We start from the raw sequence: 24,443 nt of genomic DNA on the forward strand, positions 1-24,443 counted from the left end.
ACAACCCAACCAAGTACGCATAAAATCGTACACGTACGTAACCATTAACTAATTTATTTAATATCCTCAATAATAATTTTATATAGTCATTTGTAACTTTTACTAATTAATCTATTATTTAACGAAACTTCCAGTCAAAAGGGATTAGCCCACTTGACTTGAGTGCCCCATTCTGATTTAAATCATACCATTAATTCAAATTCGAGCAAGTATAAATAGAGCTGAAAATATCACAACAAACTACATTTTCTTGTTTGCTCGACAATATTTCTCAAACGTACGTAAAAATAAGAAAGAAAAAACCTTTTCGCTTCTTCTTCTTTTCTTCTTTTCTTCTTCCTTTTTGTTACTACCTATCATATATACTGTTTTTAATCGGTAGCATAGCCAAAAACTCATGATAAAGTGGGAAGATGTTTACAAGGTGGTGGAAGCCACGGCTCCACTCTACGTGGCCTTAATATTAGGTTATGGGTCAGTGAAATGGTGGAAAATTTTCACTCCTGACCAGTGTGGTGCTATAAATCGTTTCGTTTGTTTCTTCACTCTTCCCCTCTACACATTCGATTTCACAGCCCACGTCGACCCTTTCAAGTGGAACTATCGGTTCATAGCAGCCGATGCTATATCGAAGGTGATCATTGTTGTGATCTTGGCCTTTTGGGCCAAGTTGAGTAACAAAGGCAGCTATGCTTGGTCCATTACAAGCTTTTCTTTGTGCACTTTGACAAATTCTCTTGTCGTTGGAGTGCCTCTAATGAAAGCCATGTACGGTCAAATAGGTGTTGATATTGTCGTTCAGTCTTCTGTCGTACAAGCCATCATTTGGATGACCCTTCTTTTGATTGTGCTCGAGTGTTACCGTACGGCCGGGATTGATATTTCGTCAAACGACAAAAAAATTAGTGTCGTTGCTGATTTGAATGATAATGGGGTGACTGCTGCTACCACAAAGGATTTGGAAATAAACGCGGTGGAAGAGTGTGTTGGTGATAAAAGTAGTAGTAGTGATACTCCACAGTCTTACTGGTCGTTGATTAAGGTTGTGGGGTTTAAAGTGGCTATGAACCCCAACTCTTATGCGGTATTCATTGGCCTTATTTGGGCTATCATCGCCAGCAGGTATAATATAAGATATAGTATCTTTACAAGAGTAAAATAATTGGTGATCACATATATATATTCTTTTGTCAATATTTTTTTTCTTTTCCAAATGCATGTGTCTAGTGGGTATGGTTTTATAGGCCCTCTCAAACTTTGAAATGTGTAGTGCAACTTTTTTTTCTGTAGAAATAATGTGAACAAAAATAGATATATAATTTTATTTATTTATCTATTATTGGAGTATGTTTAACATTGGCGTGCGAAATTTATCTAGAATATTATTTTATTACAACAAATTATTTATTTTTTTGTATGGTTTTGACAATGAACTATTAAAATATATATTATATATGTACAAATTAAATAATATTTTTGCTAAATATATAGCTTAATTTTATAATGTCTACGTATTAATATATTTTTGTTTGGAACATTGTACAGGTGTCATATTAAGATGCCAAGCATAATTGAAGGGTCCATATCGATCATGTCAAAAGCTGGGGCAGGCACTGCCATGTTTAGTATGGGTACGTACTTATATAATTATACGTGATGTTATAATAAATTAATTAATTAACATACATTAATGGCTAATATGTAAATAACATGTAGGGATCTTCATGGCGCTACAAAAAAAGATAATTGCATGTGGGTTGAGATTAACAGTGTTTGGAATGGTATTGAGGTTTATTGCCGGACCCGCCGCTATGGCTATCGGATGTATTGCCGCCGGCTTGCATGGTGATATTCTACGTGTAGCTATCGTTCAGGTATTAGATTAATTAAACTATATATTATATTAATGCTTTAATCTAAAAAGAAGAAATATTAATTAGATCACCATTAAGGTCTTTATTTGAATTTATTAAGGGTGATCTTTGTTTAAAACATTATAAAATTCTCTCTACTGATTTTATTTGTGGAAAATGCCATATCATCTCGATATTTATATATCACTACAAAAATAGTTTTAGTAATAATATAAATTTTTTTTTGTAACTAAATTTAATTTTAAGTCAGAATAAAAAATTATTTATAATAAAATATAATAATATTACAAGTTGTTACTAATTATTTAATTTTAGTCACAATAACATGGACTAAAAACACATTTACTCACAATGAATTTTGATTTTTGTAACTAATAGTCTCCATTAATTTTATTAAGTAATAATATATTATGTATAATTAGTTATAATTTTTTTAAATTATAAATTTTGTTGTGATTAAATTTAAAAAATTTTAGAATGTATTATTTTGGAATTGAATTTTTTTGACTTTGTGTACGTAATCGCTAATCACTTATGTCAGTTTAATCTGCATTTAGCAATTTTCTATAATTAATTAATATCAGCACTATTACTATTAAATTCAAATAAAGTTTAGTAACACGAGTATTAGTGGCTTGACTTTTTTATTCTTGTGTGGAAAGTAATTGAGAATAATTAATAGCAGCTGCCAAAACAGCTTTTGTAGATTACTGATAATAAAAGAATATAAAAAAGAGGTTTTGAATTAATATGCAAAATAAAGTTAGTAGATTCTTATTTCGATGGGTTTGCACGGCTCATACTCATACATACTACTTCTTTCGTATATACTGACTAGATCTCAAGTCAACTAGGAGCAGTGTGTGTTTTTTAATATAGTAAAGATGTGTACATATAAATTACATTGAAATAGATGGGACTACTTTTAAATAAAGATGGTCAATTAGTTGATTTTAATTTGGTGGTAATAGAATAAGTAAATATATATATAGCTTTCATTATGTCATATATTTAACCCGAATTTCTGTCCACCTCAGACATCTTACTAGTAAAATTGATTGTAAGTTTTCTCAGACATCCTAAAAGAAATGATTCTAGGCACTTTTGTATATATATGTTAAAATTTGGAAAGACACAAATCCTAATTTTTATTGTGCGGTGTATATTGATATATATATGAACTTATTTATTTATTATTTTTCTTTTCAGTCAGCACTACCACAAGCGATTGCATCTTTTATCTTTGCCAAAGAATACGGATTGCATGCTGAAGTACTCAGCACAGCGTAAGTTAGCTTAAAAAACTTCTGAAGAGAATATAATTTATTCCCAATTTTAAAATAAGAAATAAATAAATAAATAAGATTATTAAAATTATACTAAAACACTTCTTCTTTTATTATTGCAGGGTTATCTTTGGGACGATGGTGTCTGTTCCAGTGCTCATAGCTTTTTATATCGGTCTAGATGTGTTACATTTGCATTTTCTATAGTTGATTAATTAATTTGGTTAAATTCCATTTTTCTCTTAGGGCTCGTTTGGAACGCCGTATTAGGTCGTATTGTATTGTATTATATTGAATTGTATTTTATGTAATATTTTTATGTAAAACTATATGTGGTATTAACTTTTATGGACACCTAAATATATAATATTTTAGTATAAATTAAAGTTTAACATAGTATTATATAAAAATATGATATATAATCCAATTCAATATAATATAATACAATACAATACGACCTAATACGGCGTTCCAAACGAGCCCTTAATGTAATAATTAATACATTATAAATTAACGTGAAGGCTTACGTTTTTGTTCCATTACAACATACATCATAATTTTGGGTAAATAAGTAATAGCTAAAAATTATTTTGAACCTTGTGTTAGGCAAAAGTTACCAATTGGACCATCTGTTTTTACTACAAGAAAAAATACTTTTCCTGGCGCATTTGGTCAAACGCGCTGGTATAAAAGCTGACAGCATAAATAAAATGCTGAATTTCTCTACTTTGACTCAGTCATAACTTTTGCCTCGGCGCATTATTGCGCCGCCAAAAGTTGTTAATACCTGCGTATTATTAAATATTCGCCGGTGAAAGATCTAAAATGAACTGCCAAAAGGCGCGAGAATGTTCCCACGTCCCTTTGGCTTTTTCTGGCGCACAAATGTGCCGGTAAAAGTCTATCCGAAAATTGGGGGCAATCTTGACCGCCTGGAAAAAAAAATTGGAGGGAAAATTCCACATTGAATTTGTTGGTAGGTGGAGGTACTTTTTGCCGGCGCATTATTGGGCCGGCAAAAGTAATAATCAAAACGGTTTGTTTTGATTTAGGGTAAATGAACCACTTTTACCGGCGCATTATATTGTGCCAGCAAAAGTAATAATCAAAACGGTTCGTTTTGATTTAGGGTAAATGAACCACTTTTATTGGCGCATTTCACTGCGCCGGTAAAAGTATATATTACATTGGCCACGAAGCAGCTCCTTTCTTCTATTTTTTTCTGAAATTTTCTTTCTCCCTCTCTCTCGTTCTCTATCTCATTCTCTCTCAATTTCTCTCATTCTCTCTCAATCTCTATCTCATTCTTATTAGAATATTTCTATTTAAGGAAATAAAATAAATAATTGATTTTGTGATAAATGAATATTTTATATTCATTTAATCTGGAAAAAATCAATTACGTAATACTCTATATATGGTCAAATTTCTATATTTATTACCCGATTTGATTTCCTGAATTAATTGTCAAATTATTCTGACAATTAATGTGGCGCAGATACTGATGGAGTATCTCACCTATAAATATAGGGTCTCGATCCCCGAGCTCCTCACTCATTCTGTTCATAACAGCAAATTCCATCTAAAGAAATTTGAGAGAGCGAGGAAGCCCGATTACCCACATCAATCGGTTTCTTTTGCAAATAAAGCTTATGTGGGACTAAAGCTCTAAGATTCAATGGCTGGAGGTATTTCAATCCTATATTCATACACTACAACACTTTTAACATTTAATTACATTCAGCAATAACGTTTTTAAAAAAACGTTATCTAATAGTTATTGGGTCTTATTAATTATTGGGCCTTAGAGAGTTATTCAAAATTGGGCTCATTTGAATTGGGCATTCTTATTGTTGGGTACAGTAGCCTTGAAGAAGAAAGGCTAGGTTTCTTCGTGCTTCAGCTCAGCGCCCCCAAGGATAATCGCTGGTGCTTCGTGCTCAACTCCTCCGACGACATGAATTTCGAGTGTCTAGGTCTCCTCCGGTGAACGGCGATCCAAGGTATTTACTGTAAACTTTTTTTCAGTATGTGTGAAATTATTTCAGTATTTACGGTAAGCTTTCTCACCCATTCTTCTATTTCCGTTGATTGTACTCTGCCGCGGTTCATTTCCGATCATCTACTCCGGTTGAAAATGGCTTCCACCCAATCATCTCTCTGGCAAAGCATCTGAAGACCACTCCACTGGAATCACCGCTCACTTCTCCTTCTCAATTTACTCTACCTCTCTGATCACTAAAGCCCTCCTCCCAAGGTTTTCTCCTTCTTCCCATTCCTAATTTACTCATAAACAAAAGGCACTACATTATTGATTGCAATATTTATCTTACGGTTTTGCATCTCTGTGCATTTGGACTTTACTAATGTATCTGTCCCTTCTGATGTCGTTGCCTTGTAGGTAAAAACTGGAAAGAGCAGTTTGGAACAGATATCTAAAGTTTATGGAAATCAAGTAATTCACTCTCTATTTTATAGATATCTGCTAATCCATGCTTTTTATTAATATGGAACAGTAGCTTGTATTGAAAATGAGGGAACGATATGTCTAAAGTTTACTGACTACAGAACTGAACATAACAAATACACAACATTTTATTGGGCCTAATTTTTGGATCATCTGTAGTTCAATTTTGGTGTCAGTTTGCTTTATCTTTCATTCTCTTCTTGCTATATATTTATTCTTTATGTCCTGTGTCCTTTGTTTGCTCTCAAATATGTCGATTTAAACATAATGTTGCAGGCTGTGGTTGTAAGCATTGATCCCCGTAGAGTCTACATCAATGATCCCAATGATGTGGAGTTTAAGACTGTAAGGGTCACAAATAGAGGTAAAGGGACATTTTCCATTTCTTTATTTTTTTACCTCTTCATTCCGTGTTTGTGGTTTCTTGATACATTCTCTAAGTTCTCACTGCAGTCTTGTAGAACAAGCTTGCAAATTGTTATATTGTTATTTCTATTACTTTATTGCAATGTATGTTCATCTAGAAGAATAATTACAATATACGAAATGTTCAACCACTGGTGATTGGTGTACAATATGAAACATTACAATCTATTGTGTTTAGTTAGTTATCTTGATGAGAGAGAGAGGAGTGGCAGTGGACACAAATATCCCATGCATTAATTAATAATGTATCATTAAAAGAGTGGGAAAAATTAGAGGCTTAATAAAGGTGTCTATTTTGGAAGGTAATAATGAACATTTTTTAATAGCATGGCTAGTGGTAATTAATGGCAAATATATTCATGTATTCTTTTTTCCTTCTTAATCAATTTTTTCTTTTTGAGTTTCTTTATTCCTTTAATTATGTTCTGCTGATATATATAAATAAGGCAAATAAAGAAGTCTAGCTATGGAAGATAAAACAAGCAAAGGGACAGATCGAACAAAACATATGAAGTGAGACTATATACGAAATTGTATACTAATCATTAATGTTAGCTGTTGCTATTTTTTTCTTGTCGGGTGCTTTTGGTAGTTGATCACTCTGTGTTAAAGCAATCTTTTTGGGGTTGCTGATTACAGGTCCAAATGGTGAAGAATTTGCATGGTATCAGTGTACAGTAAGCATTCTCAACATACTGTGCTTAGTTTTTGATTTTTTCTCTGCTTTTTGCAGCTTGATCATTCTCTGTTCGTGGAAATCGATCGGTGGGGCAATCGATTCATTCACGGAGACTTTTGGCAGGTGGTTTAAGTGTATAATCGTGGTGGTATCATTTAAAGATTTTGCTTGAAGGCTAGTTTGTAGCTGGTAAGTTTCCTAAATTTTTATATTGTTAATTATTGTTTTATTTGATTGTATTGTTGTGGATTGCTTTAATACAATTTCTTGGTCCTTAAATTTTTTCAATTAAAATGCTTATGTGAGAAAATTATATGCTATTCCTATCTCACTTTGGTTGAGATACTAAGTTCTCCATAATTTTTATTTTATATATGTTAGTTTTTGTTGTCTTTTCTCAGAGAAAAAATAGTTAAATAATTTGGACATCATGTTTGATAAAAGTTGGTTACGCTTCAACAGGTAATAAGAATTAAGGGTTTAGTTAATATCAACTTATTAAATGTATAGATTCAACTAGATTATGCATTTCTCTAATATTTTTTAATATATATATTTATATATTTCATTCAATTGTAGAGCCTCAAATGAGTATAAGGAAGGTGCTAGGAGTTTTGTAGAGACAATAGAGAAAGAGGCTAATTATCCAGAAAAGTTATTATGTCCATGTAAATTTTGTCGAAACTTAAGTCACCAAAAGGTCAATTTGCTTTATGAGCACTTGGTCATAAATGGAATTGATCCTACATACACAATTTGGTTTCATCACGGGGAAGAAGCACCTAGAAGTGATGATATTGAGGAAATGAATTCTTTTGATGCTTTTAATTTGTTTAGTGCTACAAATATTGATGTTTGTGATTCTGAAGAACCTGTAGAAGGCCCTGATGACAACTTCATCAAAAAATTAGAAGATGCACAAATCGCATTATATCCACAGTGCACAAATTACACTAAGTTGTCAGCTATTATTGCTTTATATAAGGTTAAGACAACTAATGGATGGTCTGACAAGAGTTTTGATGAGATTCTCAATCTTTTTCATGATATGCTTCCATGTGATAACGTGCTTCTCAAGTCCACGTACTCAGTTAGGAAATATCTTCAAACATTTGACTTAGGATATGAAAAGATTCATGCTTGTGTAAATAATTGTTGTTTGTTTAGAAAAGATAAGGAGAAGTTAGAAGAATGTCCAACATGTGGAACTTCTCGTTGGGCGACAGATAAACTTACTAACAAGGTTCGAAAAGGTATTCCAGCAAAAGTTTTGAGGTATTTTCCTATAATTCCAAGGTTCAAACGAATGTTTAAATCTGAAAGAATGGCTAAGGATTTACGATGGCATCACAATAATAAGAGTAACGATGGGAAAATGCGTCACCCGGTAGATTCTGTTGCTTGGGAATTAGTGAATGAGAGATGGCCTGCTTTTTCCAAAGAAGAACGAAATCTCAGACTTGGACTTTCTACCGATGGTTTTAATCCTTTTAGTAATTTGAGTAGTAAACATAGTGTTTGGCCTGTGATGATCGTTATGTATAACTTACCCCCATGGTTATGCATGAAAAAAGAAAATATTTTATTGTCATTGTTAATTCCAGGACCGAAGCAACCTGGGAATGACATTGATGTATATTTAGAACCACTCATCGAGGACTTGAATACATTATGGAATGAGGGAGTTGAGCTCCATGATGCTTTTGTAAACAAAACTTTTACATTGAGAGCAATTTTGATGTGGACCATCCAAGATTTTCCAGCCTATGGGAACCTTGCTGGATGTAAAACTAAAGGGTATTGTAGTTGTCCTTTATGTGGTAACGATACACATTTAGAGTGGCTTAAGCATAGCTCAAAGTTTTCATTTCGAGGCCATCGAAAATTTCTTCCAACAAACCATCATTTTCGAACTAAAAAGAATTGGTTTGATGGAAAAGAAGAGCATAGCCATGCACCAAGGATAATGAATGGGAGCACAATTTTTGAACATCTCAAAAATTTTGCAAATGTATGGGGTAAATCCAAGTCAAAGAAAAGAAAAAGGAGTAGTGATGATCAAGAAAGGTGGAAAAAACGATCAATCTTTTTTGAGTTACCTTATTGGAAAGAGTTACATGTTCGTCACAATTTGGATGTGATGCACATAGAGAAGAATGTGTGTGAAAGCATCATTAATACACTGCTAAATGTGGCTGGTAAGACAAAAGATGGACTAAAAGCTCGGTTAGATTTACAAGAAATGGGTATTAGGAGTGGACTACACCCTCAAGAGCGAGGGACTAAGAAGTATCTTCCTCCAGCCATACATACACTATCAAAGGACGAGAAACACTTATTTTGTGAACGTTTGTCCTTGTTAAAAGTACCCGATGGGTATAGTTCAAATATTCAAAATTGTGTTTCATTGGAAGAATGCAAGCTTACGGGCCTTAAGTCACATGATTGTCACATATTGATGCAACAATTACTACCTATGGCAATAAGAGGATTGATGCCTAAAGGTCCAAGGGATGCTATATTAAGATTATGTAAATTCTTTAATCAAATCTGTCAACGAGTTATTGATAGAGAGAGCTTAATTGCTATTGAAAATGAAGTTGCTGAAACATTATGCTTGCTTGAGAGATTCTTTCCACCGTCCTTTTTTGATGTTATGATTCATTTGGTTATTCATATTGGCCGAGAAGCACGATTATGTGGACCTGTTCAATTTCGATGGATGTATCCCTTTGAGAGGTAAATCATTATGAAAGTTTATATTTTCAATATTATTTATGATATATTTTAATAATTTACAATGACAGATGAGTGGTTAGAAATTGCACACCGATACGTTCTACTGAATACATCTATTGTGGAGCCTTTTCTAGAGTATGTCCCTGAAGGATTATAATTGTTTATCTTTATGTTAAAATAGTAATTTTTAATCATTTTATCAAATTAATTAGGATGCATAAGGACGAGTTAAGGAAAACCAACCAAATTTATGCAAGAAATAGTGGCTTGCTTTGGAAAAGGCATGTAGAGACATTTCCAAAATGGCTGAAGGAAAAGGTAAATTGGTTATTTCCTAACCAATATTTCTTATAGTTTTGATTAATATAACTAATTGAAAACTATTTCTCACAGGTTCCTATTGATAAGGGTGAAGAAAATGATTTGTTGAAATGGTTAGCATATGGACCTAGGAAACAAGCAATATCTTGCACAGGATTCATCATCAATGGTCAAAGATTCAATGTAGAAGATGATAAAAAGACAACACAGAATAGTGGTGTTTCTATTGATGCAACAACCATGTGTAGATCCAGTGCTAAAGATCAATCACAAGTTGCAGATGTGGTTTCCTACTATGGAGTCCTAAAAGAGATAATCTTGTTAGATTATCACACATTTCAAATTCCACTTTTTAGATGTCTATGGGCTAATGTTCCTAATGGTATTAGGATCGAAGATGGCCTCACATTAGTTAACTTAGAGGAAAGTCAATCACAATTTGTTAAAGACCCTTTCATTTTAGCTTCACAAGCTAAACAAGTTTTCTACTCTAGAGAACGTGATTCTAGTTGGCATGTAGTAATGATGGCACGCCCAAGAGGATTTTATGAATTGGAATATTATGATAGGCATGAGTATATGCCCATCATTTTAGAAAATAATATTGAAACTAGGTTGGATGATGTAGTTGAAGAAGACCAATATGTGAGAGTGGATTGTGAAGGCACCTTAGTTTGAATAATGTTGTTGTTTTTGTCTCGTGTGATGTCTTTTGTACTGTTCTTTTAGGAGTTTTGTTTTCTCAGACATTTTCATAATGCTATTAATGTTTATATTGATGCCTCTTTTTTGTTTATGCATTGTTTCTTTTGTATTTATATTATTATAAGATATTTTTGTTTGTTTTATATTTATATTGTTCGAAGCGTACTTCATATGTAAAGGTTTGGAGTTTTGCTACAAGAGAAGATGACCATGAAGCTGAAAAACGTCAAGAAGAATAAAGAGAGCAAGATACAAGAGACACAAAAAGATGAACTTCTCAAAGCTAAAAACTCTGTAAGTTTCTTTTCCATATGTAAATACTTTCAGTCTTCTTGTTTTAATAATATGTATATTTTTTATATTGCTTAAATAATATTCAACAGGTATTGCTACAAAGGAAGACACGTCGAAAAATGATAGTGAGAGACTCTTCTGAAGATGAGGAAACACCCGGACAAGAGAAAGAGATATGTTCCACTAAGAGAAAGAGATCTCTTAGGAAGAAAGCCTCTCGGTCCAAAACACCCATTCCAATATCTCTTACTCCCATCTCAAATTCTCCAACAGTAAATACTAGGTCCAAAACACCTCAAATTTCTATTACAATGCCTACCATAGACTCCCCTGCACTAAACACTAGGGGCTCTTTAAGAAGGAGGTCCATAGGCTCGTCACCTGTTCTTGATGATGTTGCTCCCCCTTTAGAAGAGCCTATGGAAAAGAAAAAAAGAGGTGAAACTAAAATGAAATCAGTTGCTACAAGTAGTGAGGGTCGATTACCGGTCAAATTCAACGCATTGGGCCAACCAATTGGAAAAGCATCAATTAGCTTATCCTCATTTTTGGGACCACTTGTGAGGGAAGTCGTACCAGTAACTTTACCTGATTGGAGAAAGATTACTCTTGGAATGAAGGAGGTTTTGTGGAGATCAATTCAGGTATGTTGCTTGTGCTTAATTGATTTAAAAATTATTTACTTATTTTAATATATTTTTAACATGTTTCAATTTCTTAGGCACGATATATAGTTGACAAAGAATGGAAGAAAAACTATATATTTCAGTCCATGGGTGATCTTTGGAGAGCTTCTAAATCAAGGTTGGTTGCTAAAGTCAAAAAAGCGCCAAATGAACACGAAAGGCTGAAATTAAAGCCTGACAACATCAAAACTGTAATTGAGTGGAGGGCGTTCATCAAAGAGAAAACCAGTTTGGAATTTCAGGTTAATAGTAGCTTAATCAATAAATGGGTTATTATAATTGTTTAAGATTGAGATAAAATCATAATTGTTTTAATTTTTAGGCCAAAAGTGACAAGTTCAAAGAGATAAGAAATAAACGACTTCCCCATACTTGTAGCCGCAAAGGATATGCTCGATTAATCGATGATATGGTAAATAATTAATTTTCTTGTATCATTTAATATTAATCGTAGCTAATATACTATATTTATAACATGTTTTCTTCTCCATGTAGATGAATAGTAGTGCAAAAAATGAAGAACCTTCGAGAGTTGATGTGTGGACTAAGGCACACACAAAAAAAAATGGAGAACTCCGTCAATTCCTATGTTGCTTTGAAACTTTCGTATGAATCATCAATTTCAGCTTATATTTTATTTTCGATTATATTTAATTATTTTTTGAAATATGAATTTACTTATATATTTTTCAAATCTGATTATTTTGTTAGGATATATTAGGTGATTCTTCATTACCTTCTAAGACTCCAAAGGAAAAAGGAGATCTTCTTTCAAATATATTAGGTCCTGAAAAGGGTTCCTATGTGAGAGGTTATGGTAAAGGAGTTACCAAAACTAAGTTAGCAATTGCATCGGAAAAAGAAGAACATATATGTAGAATTGAAAATGAGTATAAAGAGTTAAAAGAAAAAGTGGCTGTTATGGAGCAATTGATTAACTCTTTCATAAATTCCAAGGTAAATTAAAATATTTTTACTTTTATCTATTGTTAGATTGATTAAACAATGCTAGGTTATTTGTTTCTTTTGGTGCTGAGAATTGATTAATGGGTTGATTTTTGTTGTCCCATTCTAACTTATTGTATCTAAACTTTTGTTTGTGATGTTTAGTCTCATTCTAACTTGAGCGGAGAGCAGTCCAATGCACATAATCGTCCTACACGGGTAAGATTTTAGTATTATCATTTATTTATATATTTCTAAGTTGATTTATTGTTGCCAAACTATTGTAATATTTGCATAATTATAGGGTGATGTTGGAATTCAAGGCCAAAAGTGCGACCTTTTGGATTGGACTGGTTCTGGGAATATTGTTGCTGTTGGATATTTCATTTCAGATGATCCACAAGATTCAGTTCTTGGTGTTCCTCTTGGACCATTTGCCATGAAGGTTGGTGTTGATTTTGTAAGGGAACCTAATGCATTTCTATGGAGGCCTACTTCAGGATTAACTTGCATTGAAGAAAGCGTTGGAAATATTATTGCTTGGCCGGCTGACAAAGTTATAATGAGGTAAATTACTTAAACTGCTGTATGGGATATTTGGTTCTGTTTATTTTTTGGTTGCTTTAGTTGTTTAGTTGTTTTTGTTGTGTTTCTTCTACTTACCATAATTCATGCCTGCTTTCTTTCTTTTCAATGAAGTGTCTTAAAAAATAAAAATTATAGCTTTATTTTATTTTATCATGGTTGACCACTTGTGCAGGAAGGAGGTAGCTTCCTATTTCTCTTCATTTACTGTTCTGTTGATATTCTTTTGATAGCTTATACTGTTCTGGTTTTATGTGTGAAAAGCTCTGGTTTTATGAATTACTTATACTGTTCTGTTGATAGCTTCCCTAATGCAGGAAGGAGGTAGCTTCCTATTTCTCTTCATTTACTACCATTCTGTTGATATTCTTTTGCTGTGTGAGAATTCTGATATCTTTATGGTGTTTAAATACTGGTTTTATGAATTACTTGATTGAGTTGATATCTTTTTTTCCCTTTAGCTGGTTTACTCTTGTTGATATGCAGAGTTTGTTGTTTATTGTTGTACCTTGAACTTGGGTTCCTGTTTCGTTTTCTAATGCATCAGGGTGTCTTTGGTTTAGAAACCCAATTCTCCATAAGAGAAAAATGAATTATTTCAAGTCTTAAATTTAGAGTATCATGTATTAAATGTTTACATTTTATTTATTTGGGTTTCAGAACTTGAATTGGTCTCTTATGTTGATGAGGTGTAAACAAGCAGTTTGGAAAGGATTTTACATTGTCAAGATAATGAACGATGGGGATTCCGCAACAATGGTGCAATTTAACTTCAAGAAGATTAATGTGGTGTTTGCTTGGAAGAACCTAATAGACATTACATAATAAGTTTTTATTATATTTTTTTAGTAAGGAGTTTTTATTATGTTACAATTTCATTTGTGACATAGATATTTTGGTTAATATAAGAATTATATTAGATTTTATTTGTAAAATAATAAGCATTATTTGATTTAATAATTTCATTCTAGAAATGTTAATTAAAAGAACATACAAAAGTTAACACTAACAAAGTGTTATCATTAAGAAATTATAACATTAATAAATAGTTATTGTTAAAAAATTATAACATTAAAATGTAACATTTCTTAATATGTAACATAATAATAATGTAATTAAAAATTATATGATTACATTTTTAAAATGTTATTAAATAAATATAACATAAGAGAAACGATAACATTAAAAAATAGTTATTATTAAAAAATTATAACAATATTAAAATGTAATATTTCTTTATATATAACATAATAATAATGTAATTAAAATCTATACAATTACATTTCACAAATGTTATTAATAAATGTAACATAATGAACCATAACACTAAATTAATGTTAACTATTATAACATATAACACTAATATAATGTTATAATATGCTATTTAATAACACTGAAAAAATGTAATTAAATGTCAATACTTTTAATTACATGGGCTGTCTTAACAGTTGCTAAAATGTTATAAAATACATTTAATTACATTTTTTCAGTGTTATCGTAAATGTTTTTTCTTGTAGTGATATAGTGTATATGTTCATTTATTCCGCATGTTATATACACATACATATGTTTCAGTTTGTACAAATAAATATCTAACAGTTGGTATCAGAGCGGATTATATATCTCTGTCTTGATTTATTTTGAGTTTTATATATATATACTTTTACGGGGTTCTTCATTTATAATATAAATTATATAAATTATATATATACTTTCATATTATATAATTCTGATTATATATATACATTCGTACTCAATTTTTTTTATACATATATATAGTCATATTCATATTCATATTCATATTCATCTTCATATATATACATATATATTTATATTCATATTCATCTTCATATATAATATATATACTTATATGATCGGTTCTTAATTTATATATATTTTATATATATATTCATATTCATATAATTCCGATCATATATATATACATTTTAATTCAATCTACGTATATACATATACATATATTCATATTTTAATTTTATTTATATATATTATATATATACGTAAGTATTGTAAGTATTGTTGTATATATATACGTATATACATTTTTTTTTATATATGTTTATATATATTATACGTTCAATATATAATTTTATTGCATAAAAATTGTATGTGATACTCTTTTTCATACCTTTATGATATTTTTATGCGGTATATACATTATATATGTGTATATATAAACATGAAAAATTAGAGTTTTTGATCCGTTGGTTGTTTTATTTCATTTTTCTTTTTCGGTGTTTATTTTGAATTCTATATACATCATTATATTCAAATAGTATCGTAGATCGATCTAAACATGTGAAAAACTATTGAAAATTTGAAAATTTATTTTTTAAGAACTCATACGGACTAGAAATTTTTTTATTAAAATTAATGTCCAATTTTTACGTGTTTTAATTGCCTAAAACCTACATGAATCTCTTTATTTATGCATGGACATTCAAATAGGATTGATTCCATGAATTTTTATCATCGGAATTCGTTTTCCTGTTCAGGTTTGGGTCGGCTCCGTCGAACCCGCGTGGCTGGAAACGGGTCAAAAATTACCCGGCTAGAGGTTGAAGATACAGCCAAAGGACATGTCGTTTTTCCCTTGTAGAAAACGACGTGTCGTTTTTCAGGTTTTGTGGCTGCTGTAGTTTGTTCAAACAACATGTCGTTTTCCCCTGTGGAAAACGACATGTCGTTTTTCGTCTTGTGAGCAACCTTCAGATTCATAAAACGACGTGTCGTTTTTCCTCTTGTGGAAAATGACGTGTCGTTTTCCCGTGTGAGCAGCCAGCCTGCATTGAAAACGACGTGTCATTTTACGTCATTGTGGGCAGCCTTCTATGTAGAAAAAATGACATGTCGTTTTTGGGGCAGTAATTTTCAAAAAAAAAGTGGAAAATCCAAATTTTTATTTATTTGGAATATTAATTATTTTCCTATTTTGTGTTAATTTGGTCAATAAATTACATTCATTCAATTTCTATTTTTAATTTAATACATATATTTAGAATTAATATGTTATTTAGTATAAATTGAAAATAGAAATTTGTTTTAATTTGGTAATTTATTACATGATTTATTTAGGCATGTAATAATTGTGTCATTTGTATAATTGTGCATTTAATTATTTATTACCAAATATATGTAATTTATTGTCTAAATTAATAAATTTTGAAAAATCTGCCATTAAGTATATATTCTTGAATTTTTGCATTTAATTCATTTCATATAATTAAATTGTACTAATTTGTATATTTTATACAAATTTATTATTAGTACAAATATTTAAGATATTATATGGTTATAAATGCATAATTAATTACATATTATGGAATTAAACATTTAATTTATTATCATACAATTATTGTATTAATTTGTATTTATTTAGTAAATTTATTTTTAATACAATTAATTTAGATTTGTATGATTTAAATGTTATACATAAATTCATTTTATAGTGCTAGATATATTTAGAAATATTCAAACATTAAAATAAGTTGAATATTTTATATAGCACATTAAGTTTCATAAAATTTTATAATATTATTCATAAAATATTCATAAAACATTCATAAAATGAATAAAATATGAATAAAATATAAGTAATCTTGTGGTTTGACATAAGAAAACATGAACTTGGGATAATGCTCATATCTAGAACGGTTTTTAATGATCTTCAGACGACCACACTAAGAGCACTAATCTCGGTGATTGTCTTTTATGTTAATAACGAATTTACTTTTAGGTAGAGCCCAATACCTAATGTCAAAGTGAAAATAAAATTTTATATAACTAGGGAGTAGCCACAGCATCCTTATTTATATAAAGTTATATATTAATTAAAATTCACCTTAATAGACATAACTTGTAATTAATTATATAGGTATAATAATTTTACCCCACAGGGATTTTATTATATTAGTATAATTAATTAGAATAATATGTTAAATTAAATTCTCTTAATTTACCCCACAGGGAGTTATGGGGATTTAATTTAATAGTATTATCACAAATTTAATTAAGATAGATAATAAACCTTTATTTTTCTAAACTAATTGTTTAATTAAATCTATCATAAGGTTCATCTAATTTTATTAAATTTAAAATTTAGCCCTCAGGCAAATTTTTAGATTTAGTGAAATTTTAATCTTCGGTTTATAATTTGGTGTCTAGTGAACCACATAATTTTAAATAATTAGGGAGTAGCCACAGCATCCTTAATTATATAAAATTATATATATTAAGTGGATCAAGATCACATAATGGACATGAATTATGTGAACATAATAATCTTACCCTACAGGGATTTTATTATATTTACATAATTAATATGTTAAATTAAATTCTCTTAATTTATCGCACAGGGAATTATGTAGATTTAATTTAATAATTTTATCATAAAATATAATAATTAAGTGTTTCATACCTTTCATTGAGATAGAAATATTAAACTTTAAGTTTTTTATAAATTGTGTAAATCTATCATAATCTACATCTAAATCTAATCTTATTAAATTAAAAATTTAGCCCACAGGCAATTTTTGTTTAATAAGATTTCATATTTAAGCATGTTTATTCATTGGTAAAAACATGATTCATTTAAACCTCAAAACCATATATGTAATTTTATTACATCGCTATTCATAAATTTTTACCATACAAGTAAAAATTTCTAAAATTTATTCTGATAACTTCGTCTAGAATATACAGTTTTTACTATATAATTAAGAAAATTCAACCACACTTTATTATCACCAATAAATTTTAATTTACTGTGTATGAATTCATTCTAGTATAGTTAATGTGATTATTAACACATAGTGGATTATTTTAGATTGCTATTCCACATTCATAATTTCTTGCAAGGTTTATAAATAAACCTAAGAAAGTCAGTAACTGTGAGCAAATCTTATCCACAGACAAGATGAGTTCTCACATTTAGAAGTTTAAGGAACAAGCAATATAGTAGTGGCTTTGTTTTAAAATTAGCAAGGACCTTTATGTTTCAAGATTCTATTGAAACTTGATTTAGACACATTTAGAGGTCTTTACTACAAAATGATGTCACTCATAAAGATATGCAAGTTCAATCTGACAATAAGAAATGTGTTATTAATAAGCATTCTTCTATATTATAGCACCAAAGATTATGGAACATATCTCCATAAATAGAATAAATATTAGTAAATGGTGGGAATATTCATTACACTTGATTTTACTAACTTTATTTAGAACTTGTGTGAATTTCATTAAGAAAATGTATTCCAACAAGTCAAAATAGGTGCACATTAGAATTCTATCATATTAGAAATCATACAAGTCAATTAATTTTGAAGACATGAACTCAATTTTCCACCGGTAAAAGTATATATTACATTGGCGACGAAGCAGCTCCTTTCTTCCCCACTTTTTTTTTTTAGAAATTTTCTTTCTCCCTCTCCCTCAATCTCTATCTCATTCTCTCTCAATCTCTATCTCATTCTCTCTCAATCCCTCTCTATTTCTCTCACTTTTTTCTTTAAAAAAAATACCACCGTTGGCCACCACCGCTGGCCACCACCGCGGACCACCAACCCCCACCTCCTCTAATTTCTTAAAGGTATTTTTAAATTTTTAATTTTTTTTAAATATTTATATATATATGTATGTGGCCGTATGTATATATGTATGGATTTGTATGTATGTGTATGTAAATTTATGTGTGTATAAGTGTATATATGTATATATGTATATATGTATATATGTATGCATATGTGTATTGTTGGAAATTATTTTACCAGGATCTTAGATCTACTCACAAGTATATTGATTAACACCCTAAATATGAACTTTCTAAAACGATGAAATAAACACGTATAAAGTTTAGGAAACCTTACATTGGGTGCAGCGGAATTAAATGACTCCTTCCGTTCAGATATCTAGCCCTTGATTCCTTTCTGCAGCAGAGCATTATCAATATCTGACCCTGGATCTCTTTCTCTGATTCTTCATTGTTGAAACTCCTTCTTGCTGAAAGTCTTTCTTCACGATCTTCCTCACTATGATTGAGGTATCACTTGCTGTGTGTGGGCACTACTCTAACACTAAGAATTTCGAAATTCAAGAGGAAAGAGAGAGAAGAAGTGGCGGCTAAAGATAGGGAGAGAGAAAGGCTCAGATTTTTCTCTGAAGGAAAAAGTAGAAAATTTAAGTGTAAATTTCCTGAAGCCTTCACTATCTATTTATAGCATTCCACTAGGGTTAGGTTTGAATTATTTGGCATTAAAATAATGAAAATATCAGAGGGAAAACCCTACAAAAGTAGCCGGCCATGCATAGTGGATTTGGGTCTCACTTTTTACAATTTTGCAGTTTTATCTTTTCTGCATCTGATTTTCTCAAAAAACGCAAATTTTCAAATTCAACCATTTAAATGCCAATTCTAACTATTTAATAACTATAAATAATTATTAAATAATATTGTCACTTATAATATTTATTAATTGAATCATACAAAGTATCATAATTAACAAATATGCCCCTAAAACTCTTTCTTTACAATTTCGCCCTTACTTAGTGAAAAATTCACAAATAGACATAGTCTAATTTGAGAATTATAATTGATTAATCAAAACCAATTATATGAGTCTTCCAAGTAATATTATCTCAACTAGCGCGGGGACCATGGGTCTATATAACCGAGCTTCCAATCAGCAGATCAAGAATTTACAACCTAAATTCACTGACTTATTAATTCTTCGTTGAATCCACGCATAGAACTTAGAATTACACTCTCAGTATATAGAATGCTCTATATGTTCCACCATATAGACACATCATTAGTTATCCATTGTTATAATCCTAATTTGATCAATGATCCTCTATATGAATGATCTACACTGTAAAGGGATTAGATTACCGTTACACCCTACAATGTATTTAATCCTTAAAACGCTTAACCCCGTATAAATGATATTTCAGCTTATGTGAAATGAGATCTCCACCATTTATTTTCGTTTGGTCAAGCTCGAAGGTGATCATCCTTTACTTACTATTTGCCAGATAGAAGCTATAGATTCCATGTTTATGATAGCGCTCCCACTCAATTGCACTACCGTGTTCCCAAAATGTACGTATCACCCTGACCTAAAAGTAGGCTTAACTAAAAAATCAAAGAACACGAATAGCCTCTCGAGATCGAGCCTAATCATAACAGGATTAAGATCATTTGATCTAGGATCAACTAGGCGATATTGACTTGAATAGATATTACGGTAAGTTTAATAAATCTAAGTCAAAGTTCAATATCGGTCCCTTCCGATGCATATGTTAGGTTATAATTAACCTATATTTTGGGTCTTTAAAGTTAGCATTATCTCGTCTATTGGTGTCTTTTGGAGCAGTTTTACGCTTGATTTTCATTATTTTAGGTTCCCGGGGTGTTAAAGTTCGAATTCAGTCAAATGGCGAAAAACTGGGACAAACTTGGAAAAAATTGGAAAATTCGGCTCCAGACGCATCAGTAGTCGCGACCTCCAGAGAGCCAGCTCGCGACCCTTTTTCCTGGTCGCGACCCTGGTCGCGACTTCGAGAGTTTGGCAGAAACGCGGTTTTTCGAGTTTTGCCTGTAGTCGCGACCAGCTTAAATGCTAGTCGCGACTAGGTACGGAAATCGCAGATTTGACCTAATTTTGATTTTTCTCTCAATTTGAGGCACACCACTTATCCCTATATAAGGAATACGACATTGAAGGTCAGAGAAAAGTAAAAACAGACCTAATAGTGGAGGCAAGTGGAGAGGAAGCTATCTTGAAGACCCGGAGCAATACCACCTTCTAGTTTCTTTCTTTTACCCTTTTTATTCTTCTTTATGTTTGTTTTTATTTCTGAATTAATCATGGATGTTTTTAGAGTTATTATGAACTAAATTTCCCAATAAGGGAGGATGATGATTGTTGTTTAAGTTTATGCCTAGTTAATAAATAATTGCCATTCCTTCATCTTATGTGTGAAGACTATCTTTATTTGTGTTTAATTCCATGTGCAAGCTTGATCACCTTTTACATGTTTAATGATCTCAATTCGAAATCTGAAAAGTGAGAATTGAGAATGCTAAAATTTGGATAGTCTAGGTTCTGATGTAAAACGAAAGTATTTACATAGCCTCAGTGACTAATAGATTATTGCTTAATGCTGATTTTGTGTTGATCTAGTTAAGAAGTTAATTAGAGAACATAAGATTTAGAACCTAAAAGATCTGAAAAGAGTTAGGTTAATTTATAATCTGTCATTCACATTGAGATAAGGATAGCAATTAGGTATTAACATAGGTAGCTTATCAACAGGATTCACCTCCCTAATCTCTCATCTTGATTAATCGTCGTCTATTTTCTCTTTAATTTTCTGAGTTATTTACTTTTAAATTGCAAACTTATTATTTTACCGAATAGAATCATAAGTATAGTTGAGTAGTACTTAATCCAATTCCCTGTGGTTCGACCTCACTTGCGTGAGATACTACTTGATACGTACACTTGCGTAATAAACATAATTTTCGTAACAAGTATTTGGCGCCGTTGCCGGGGAATTGTTTAAAGATTAATATTACACAAAATTATACTAACTTCTACTTTGGTATATTTTCTCTTGCTGATTTTTCTAACCTTTTTCTTGCAATATTTTCGTGATCTATTTCAGGAATCGTAAGTGTATGCGCCGTCAAGGACAAGCTGTGATATTACCAGTTGATCCCGAAATCGAGAAAACTTGTAGGAGAAACCGAAAGAACAAGAGGCAAGAGGGAGTTTCAAAGAATCGCTAAAACTTCAGACATCATGGCTGCTAATGCTGCAAACAATGGAGGCAATAACGGTAACAATGGTGGCGCAGTAGAAGATCAAGCTAATGGCCGCAGCTTGAGAGATTACATTCTCCCTACTCTGACCGGAGTGCAGTCGTGTATCAGGCCACCGGCAGTGGATGCAAATAACTTTGAGATTAAACCTGTCATACTTCAAATGGTGCAGTCTTCAGTTCAGTTTGGTGGCCTCCCTTCTGAAGATCCTAACCTGCATCTCTCTAACTTCATGGAACTTTGTGAAACTTTTAAAGTTAATGGAGTTAGTGACGATGCTATTCGACTGAGACTGTTCCCATTCTCTCTTAGAGAACGAGCCAAGAGTTGGCTAAACTCCTTGCCACCCAACTCTATCGCCACCTGGAATGATCTAACAACGAAATTCTTGTCAAAGTTCTTTCCTCTAGCCAAGTCTGCAAAGCTGAGAGGAGAAATCAATAACTTCTGCCAACAAGATAATGAATCTCTCCATGAGGCTTGGGAGAGGTTTAAAGATCTGATCAGAAAGTGCCCTCACCATGGTATAGAGAAGTGGATGCTGGTCCACAACTTCTACAATGGGTTGGTAGGAAACACAAGAACTTTAATAGATGCAGCAGCTGGAGGAGCCTTTATGAGGAAGAGTGCTAATGAGGCTTATGATCTATTGGAGGAGATGGCTCTAAACAATCAACAGTGGCCAACTGAGAGGAGTCAATCAAAGAAGGTAGCTGGTGTGTTAGAGGTTGATGCCATCACAAAGTTGACAGCACAGGTTGAGGCATTGACAAAGATAATTGCAGGGCAAGCTAAACAAGCCCAAGTTGTGTGTGAATTATGCGGGGGAAGCCATCACTTTTCAGAATGTCAAGCTGAAGTGGATGATTTGCCAATGGATGAAGCTAAAGCCATTGGGAATTATTCACAGAACAACAACAACAACAACTATGGGTTCAACCAGGGTAATAACCGAAGAAACAGTGGGTTCTATCAACAACGAAATCAGAACCAGAATCAGAATCAACAGTTTAATCAGCAACAAACCTCTGGTGGAAATTCTAGTTTGCAGACAGATTTACTGCTTCAATTCATGACTGAAACTAGATCTTCAATCAAAGACCTGCAGACACAGATGGGCCAACTAGCAACTCAAGTAGCAACCCGTCCTCAAGGGAATTTGCCTAGCACAACTGAAGTAAACCCCAAGGAAAACTGCAAGGCAATTACCCTGAGAAGCGGTAAAAATTATGATGGTCCTGAAATGCCACAACTAGTGAATGGAGAAAAGGAGAATGAAGCTCAACCAAAGCCAACCCCAACACCAACATCAGAGAAGGCTACTGACAGCCCAACACAACAGTCTCCACCAATTAGCATTGATCACCATGTGAAAATACCCTATCCTCAGAGGCTCAGAAAGTCAAGTCTAGACAAGCAGTTCACCAAATTCCTAGAGGTCTTCAAAAGACTACACATCAACATTCCTTTTGCTGAAGCCTTGGAACAAATGCCCCGTTATGTGAAGTTCATGAAGGAGATATTGTCTAAGAGGAGAAAATTGGAGGACTATGAAACAGTGGCATTAACTGAGGAGCAAGCATTAATTTATGAAACTACCGCCCAAGCTTAAAGATCCGGGTAGTTTCAATATTCCATGCTCTATAGGGGGTTCGATGGAAACTAAAGCTCTATGTGATCTAGGAGCAAGCATTAATCTAATGCCTTTGTCTGTCTTCAAGAGGCTAGGATTGGGAAAAGTAAAGCCTACAACAGTGACTTTACAACTGGCAGATCGTTCTTTGACTCATCCTCGTGGGATAATTGAAGATGTACTGGTGAAGGTTGGTAAGTTTATCTTCCCTGCTGATTTCCTAATTCTTGATATGGAGGAAGATTCAACTATTCCCATTATTTTGGGAAGACCATTCTTAGCCACGGGCCGAGCAGTAATAGATGTTCAAAAGGGAGAGTTAAAGTTGAGAGTGCAAGATGAAGAGGTCAATTTTAATGTTTTTGCCCCAACTGACATTCCTACCTGTTGCAAGATTGAGATGGTGAAGGGTTCTTTTGTTAAAGCTGATAAGAAGAAAGCAAAGCCTAAAGAGCGACTTCGAACGATTCATCGTCGTTGGAAAAGATTGATGTGTGGTAGTTCTGAAGGTGAGCTTACTCTTGTGCAAAAATCTGAAATCAACACTATTGGTGGTCAATTTTCTTCATTTAGTACGAGGGCTCTTTTGGATGAAAAGGGTCCACCCAACCCTTTTTGAGAGGGTCTCAGGTAAGTTTCTTCTCTCTGCATATTACTATATACATTGGGGACAATGTAATATTTAGTTTGGGGGGAGAGACTTAAAAATTTCAGCTTATGTGAAATGAGATCTCCACCATTTATTTTCGTTTGGTCAAGCTCGAAGGTGATCATCCTTTACTTACTATTTGCCAGATAGAAGCTATAGATTCCATGTTTATGATAGCGCTCCCACTCAATTGCACTACCGTGTTCCCAAAATGTACGTATCACCCTGACCTAAAAGTAGGCTTAACTAAAAAATCAAAGAACACGAATAGCCTCTCGAGATCGAGCCTAATCATAACAGGATTAAGATCAT

General features: G+C 32.1%; 4 protein-coding genes and 1 non-coding gene across 5 annotated transcripts; 4 read left to right on the plus strand and 1 right to left on the minus strand.

Annotated features, from left to right (window-relative positions):
* The first annotated feature begins 233 nt into the window (after window positions 1-233).
* On the plus strand, window positions 234-3,502 carry LOC133034853 (auxin efflux carrier component 5-like). Its single transcript, XM_061110309.1, has 5 exons — window positions 234-1,122; window positions 1,546-1,631; window positions 1,717-1,874; window positions 3,084-3,160; window positions 3,283-3,502. Exons 1-5 carry the CDS (start codon window positions 398-400, stop codon window positions 3,365-3,367), a joined length of 1,131 nt encoding a protein of 376 aa, XP_060966292.1. The 5' UTR covers window positions 234-397; the 3' UTR covers window positions 3,368-3,502.
* A 1,336-nt stretch (window positions 3,503-4,838) lies between these two features.
* On the plus strand, window positions 4,839-9,475 carry LOC133034209 (uncharacterized). Its single transcript, XM_061109252.1, has 8 exons — window positions 4,839-4,848; window positions 4,969-5,136; window positions 5,209-5,216; window positions 5,562-5,615; window positions 5,904-5,972; window positions 6,693-6,730; window positions 6,787-6,855; window positions 7,312-9,475. The coding sequence occupies exons 1-8, from the start codon at window positions 4,839-4,841 to the stop codon at window positions 9,473-9,475; spliced, it is 2,580 nt and encodes an 859-aa protein (XP_060965235.1).
* LOC115722726 (uncharacterized) lies at window positions 4,925-14,011 on the plus strand. Its single transcript, XM_061109253.1, has 13 exons — window positions 4,925-5,417; window positions 5,562-5,615; window positions 5,904-5,991; window positions 6,787-6,921; window positions 10,677-10,791; window positions 10,881-11,435; window positions 11,513-11,719; window positions 11,800-11,889; window positions 11,973-12,083; window positions 12,189-12,434; window positions 12,588-12,641; window positions 12,727-12,989; window positions 13,668-14,011. The coding sequence occupies exons 5-13, from the start codon at window positions 10,702-10,704 to the stop codon at window positions 13,672-13,674; spliced, it is 1,623 nt and encodes a 540-aa protein (XP_060965236.1). The 5' UTR covers window positions 4,925-5,417; window positions 5,562-5,615; window positions 5,904-5,991; window positions 6,787-6,921; window positions 10,677-10,701; the 3' UTR covers window positions 13,675-14,011.
* Window positions 9,513-10,571, plus strand: LOC133034854 (uncharacterized). Its single transcript, XM_061110310.1, has 3 exons — window positions 9,513-9,606; window positions 9,684-9,789; window positions 9,865-10,571. Exons 1-3 carry the CDS (start codon window positions 9,533-9,535, stop codon window positions 10,468-10,470), a joined length of 786 nt encoding a protein of 261 aa, XP_060966293.1. The 5' UTR covers window positions 9,513-9,532; the 3' UTR covers window positions 10,471-10,571.
* An 8,259-nt stretch (window positions 14,012-22,270) lies between the features above and the next one.
* On the minus strand, window positions 22,271-22,377 carry LOC133035237 (small nucleolar RNA R71). Its single transcript, XR_009686515.1, has one exon. It is a non-coding gene; the product is annotated as a small nucleolar RNA R71 (small nucleolar RNA).
* Window positions 22,378-24,443: the final 2,066 nt, after the last annotated feature.

This window comes from Cannabis sativa, chromosome 2 (assembly GCF_029168945.1).
Source record: "Cannabis sativa cultivar Pink pepper isolate KNU-18-1 chromosome 2, ASM2916894v1, whole genome shotgun sequence".
In the NCBI taxonomy this organism is placed as follows: domain Eukaryota; kingdom Viridiplantae; phylum Streptophyta; class Magnoliopsida; order Rosales; family Cannabaceae; genus Cannabis; species Cannabis sativa.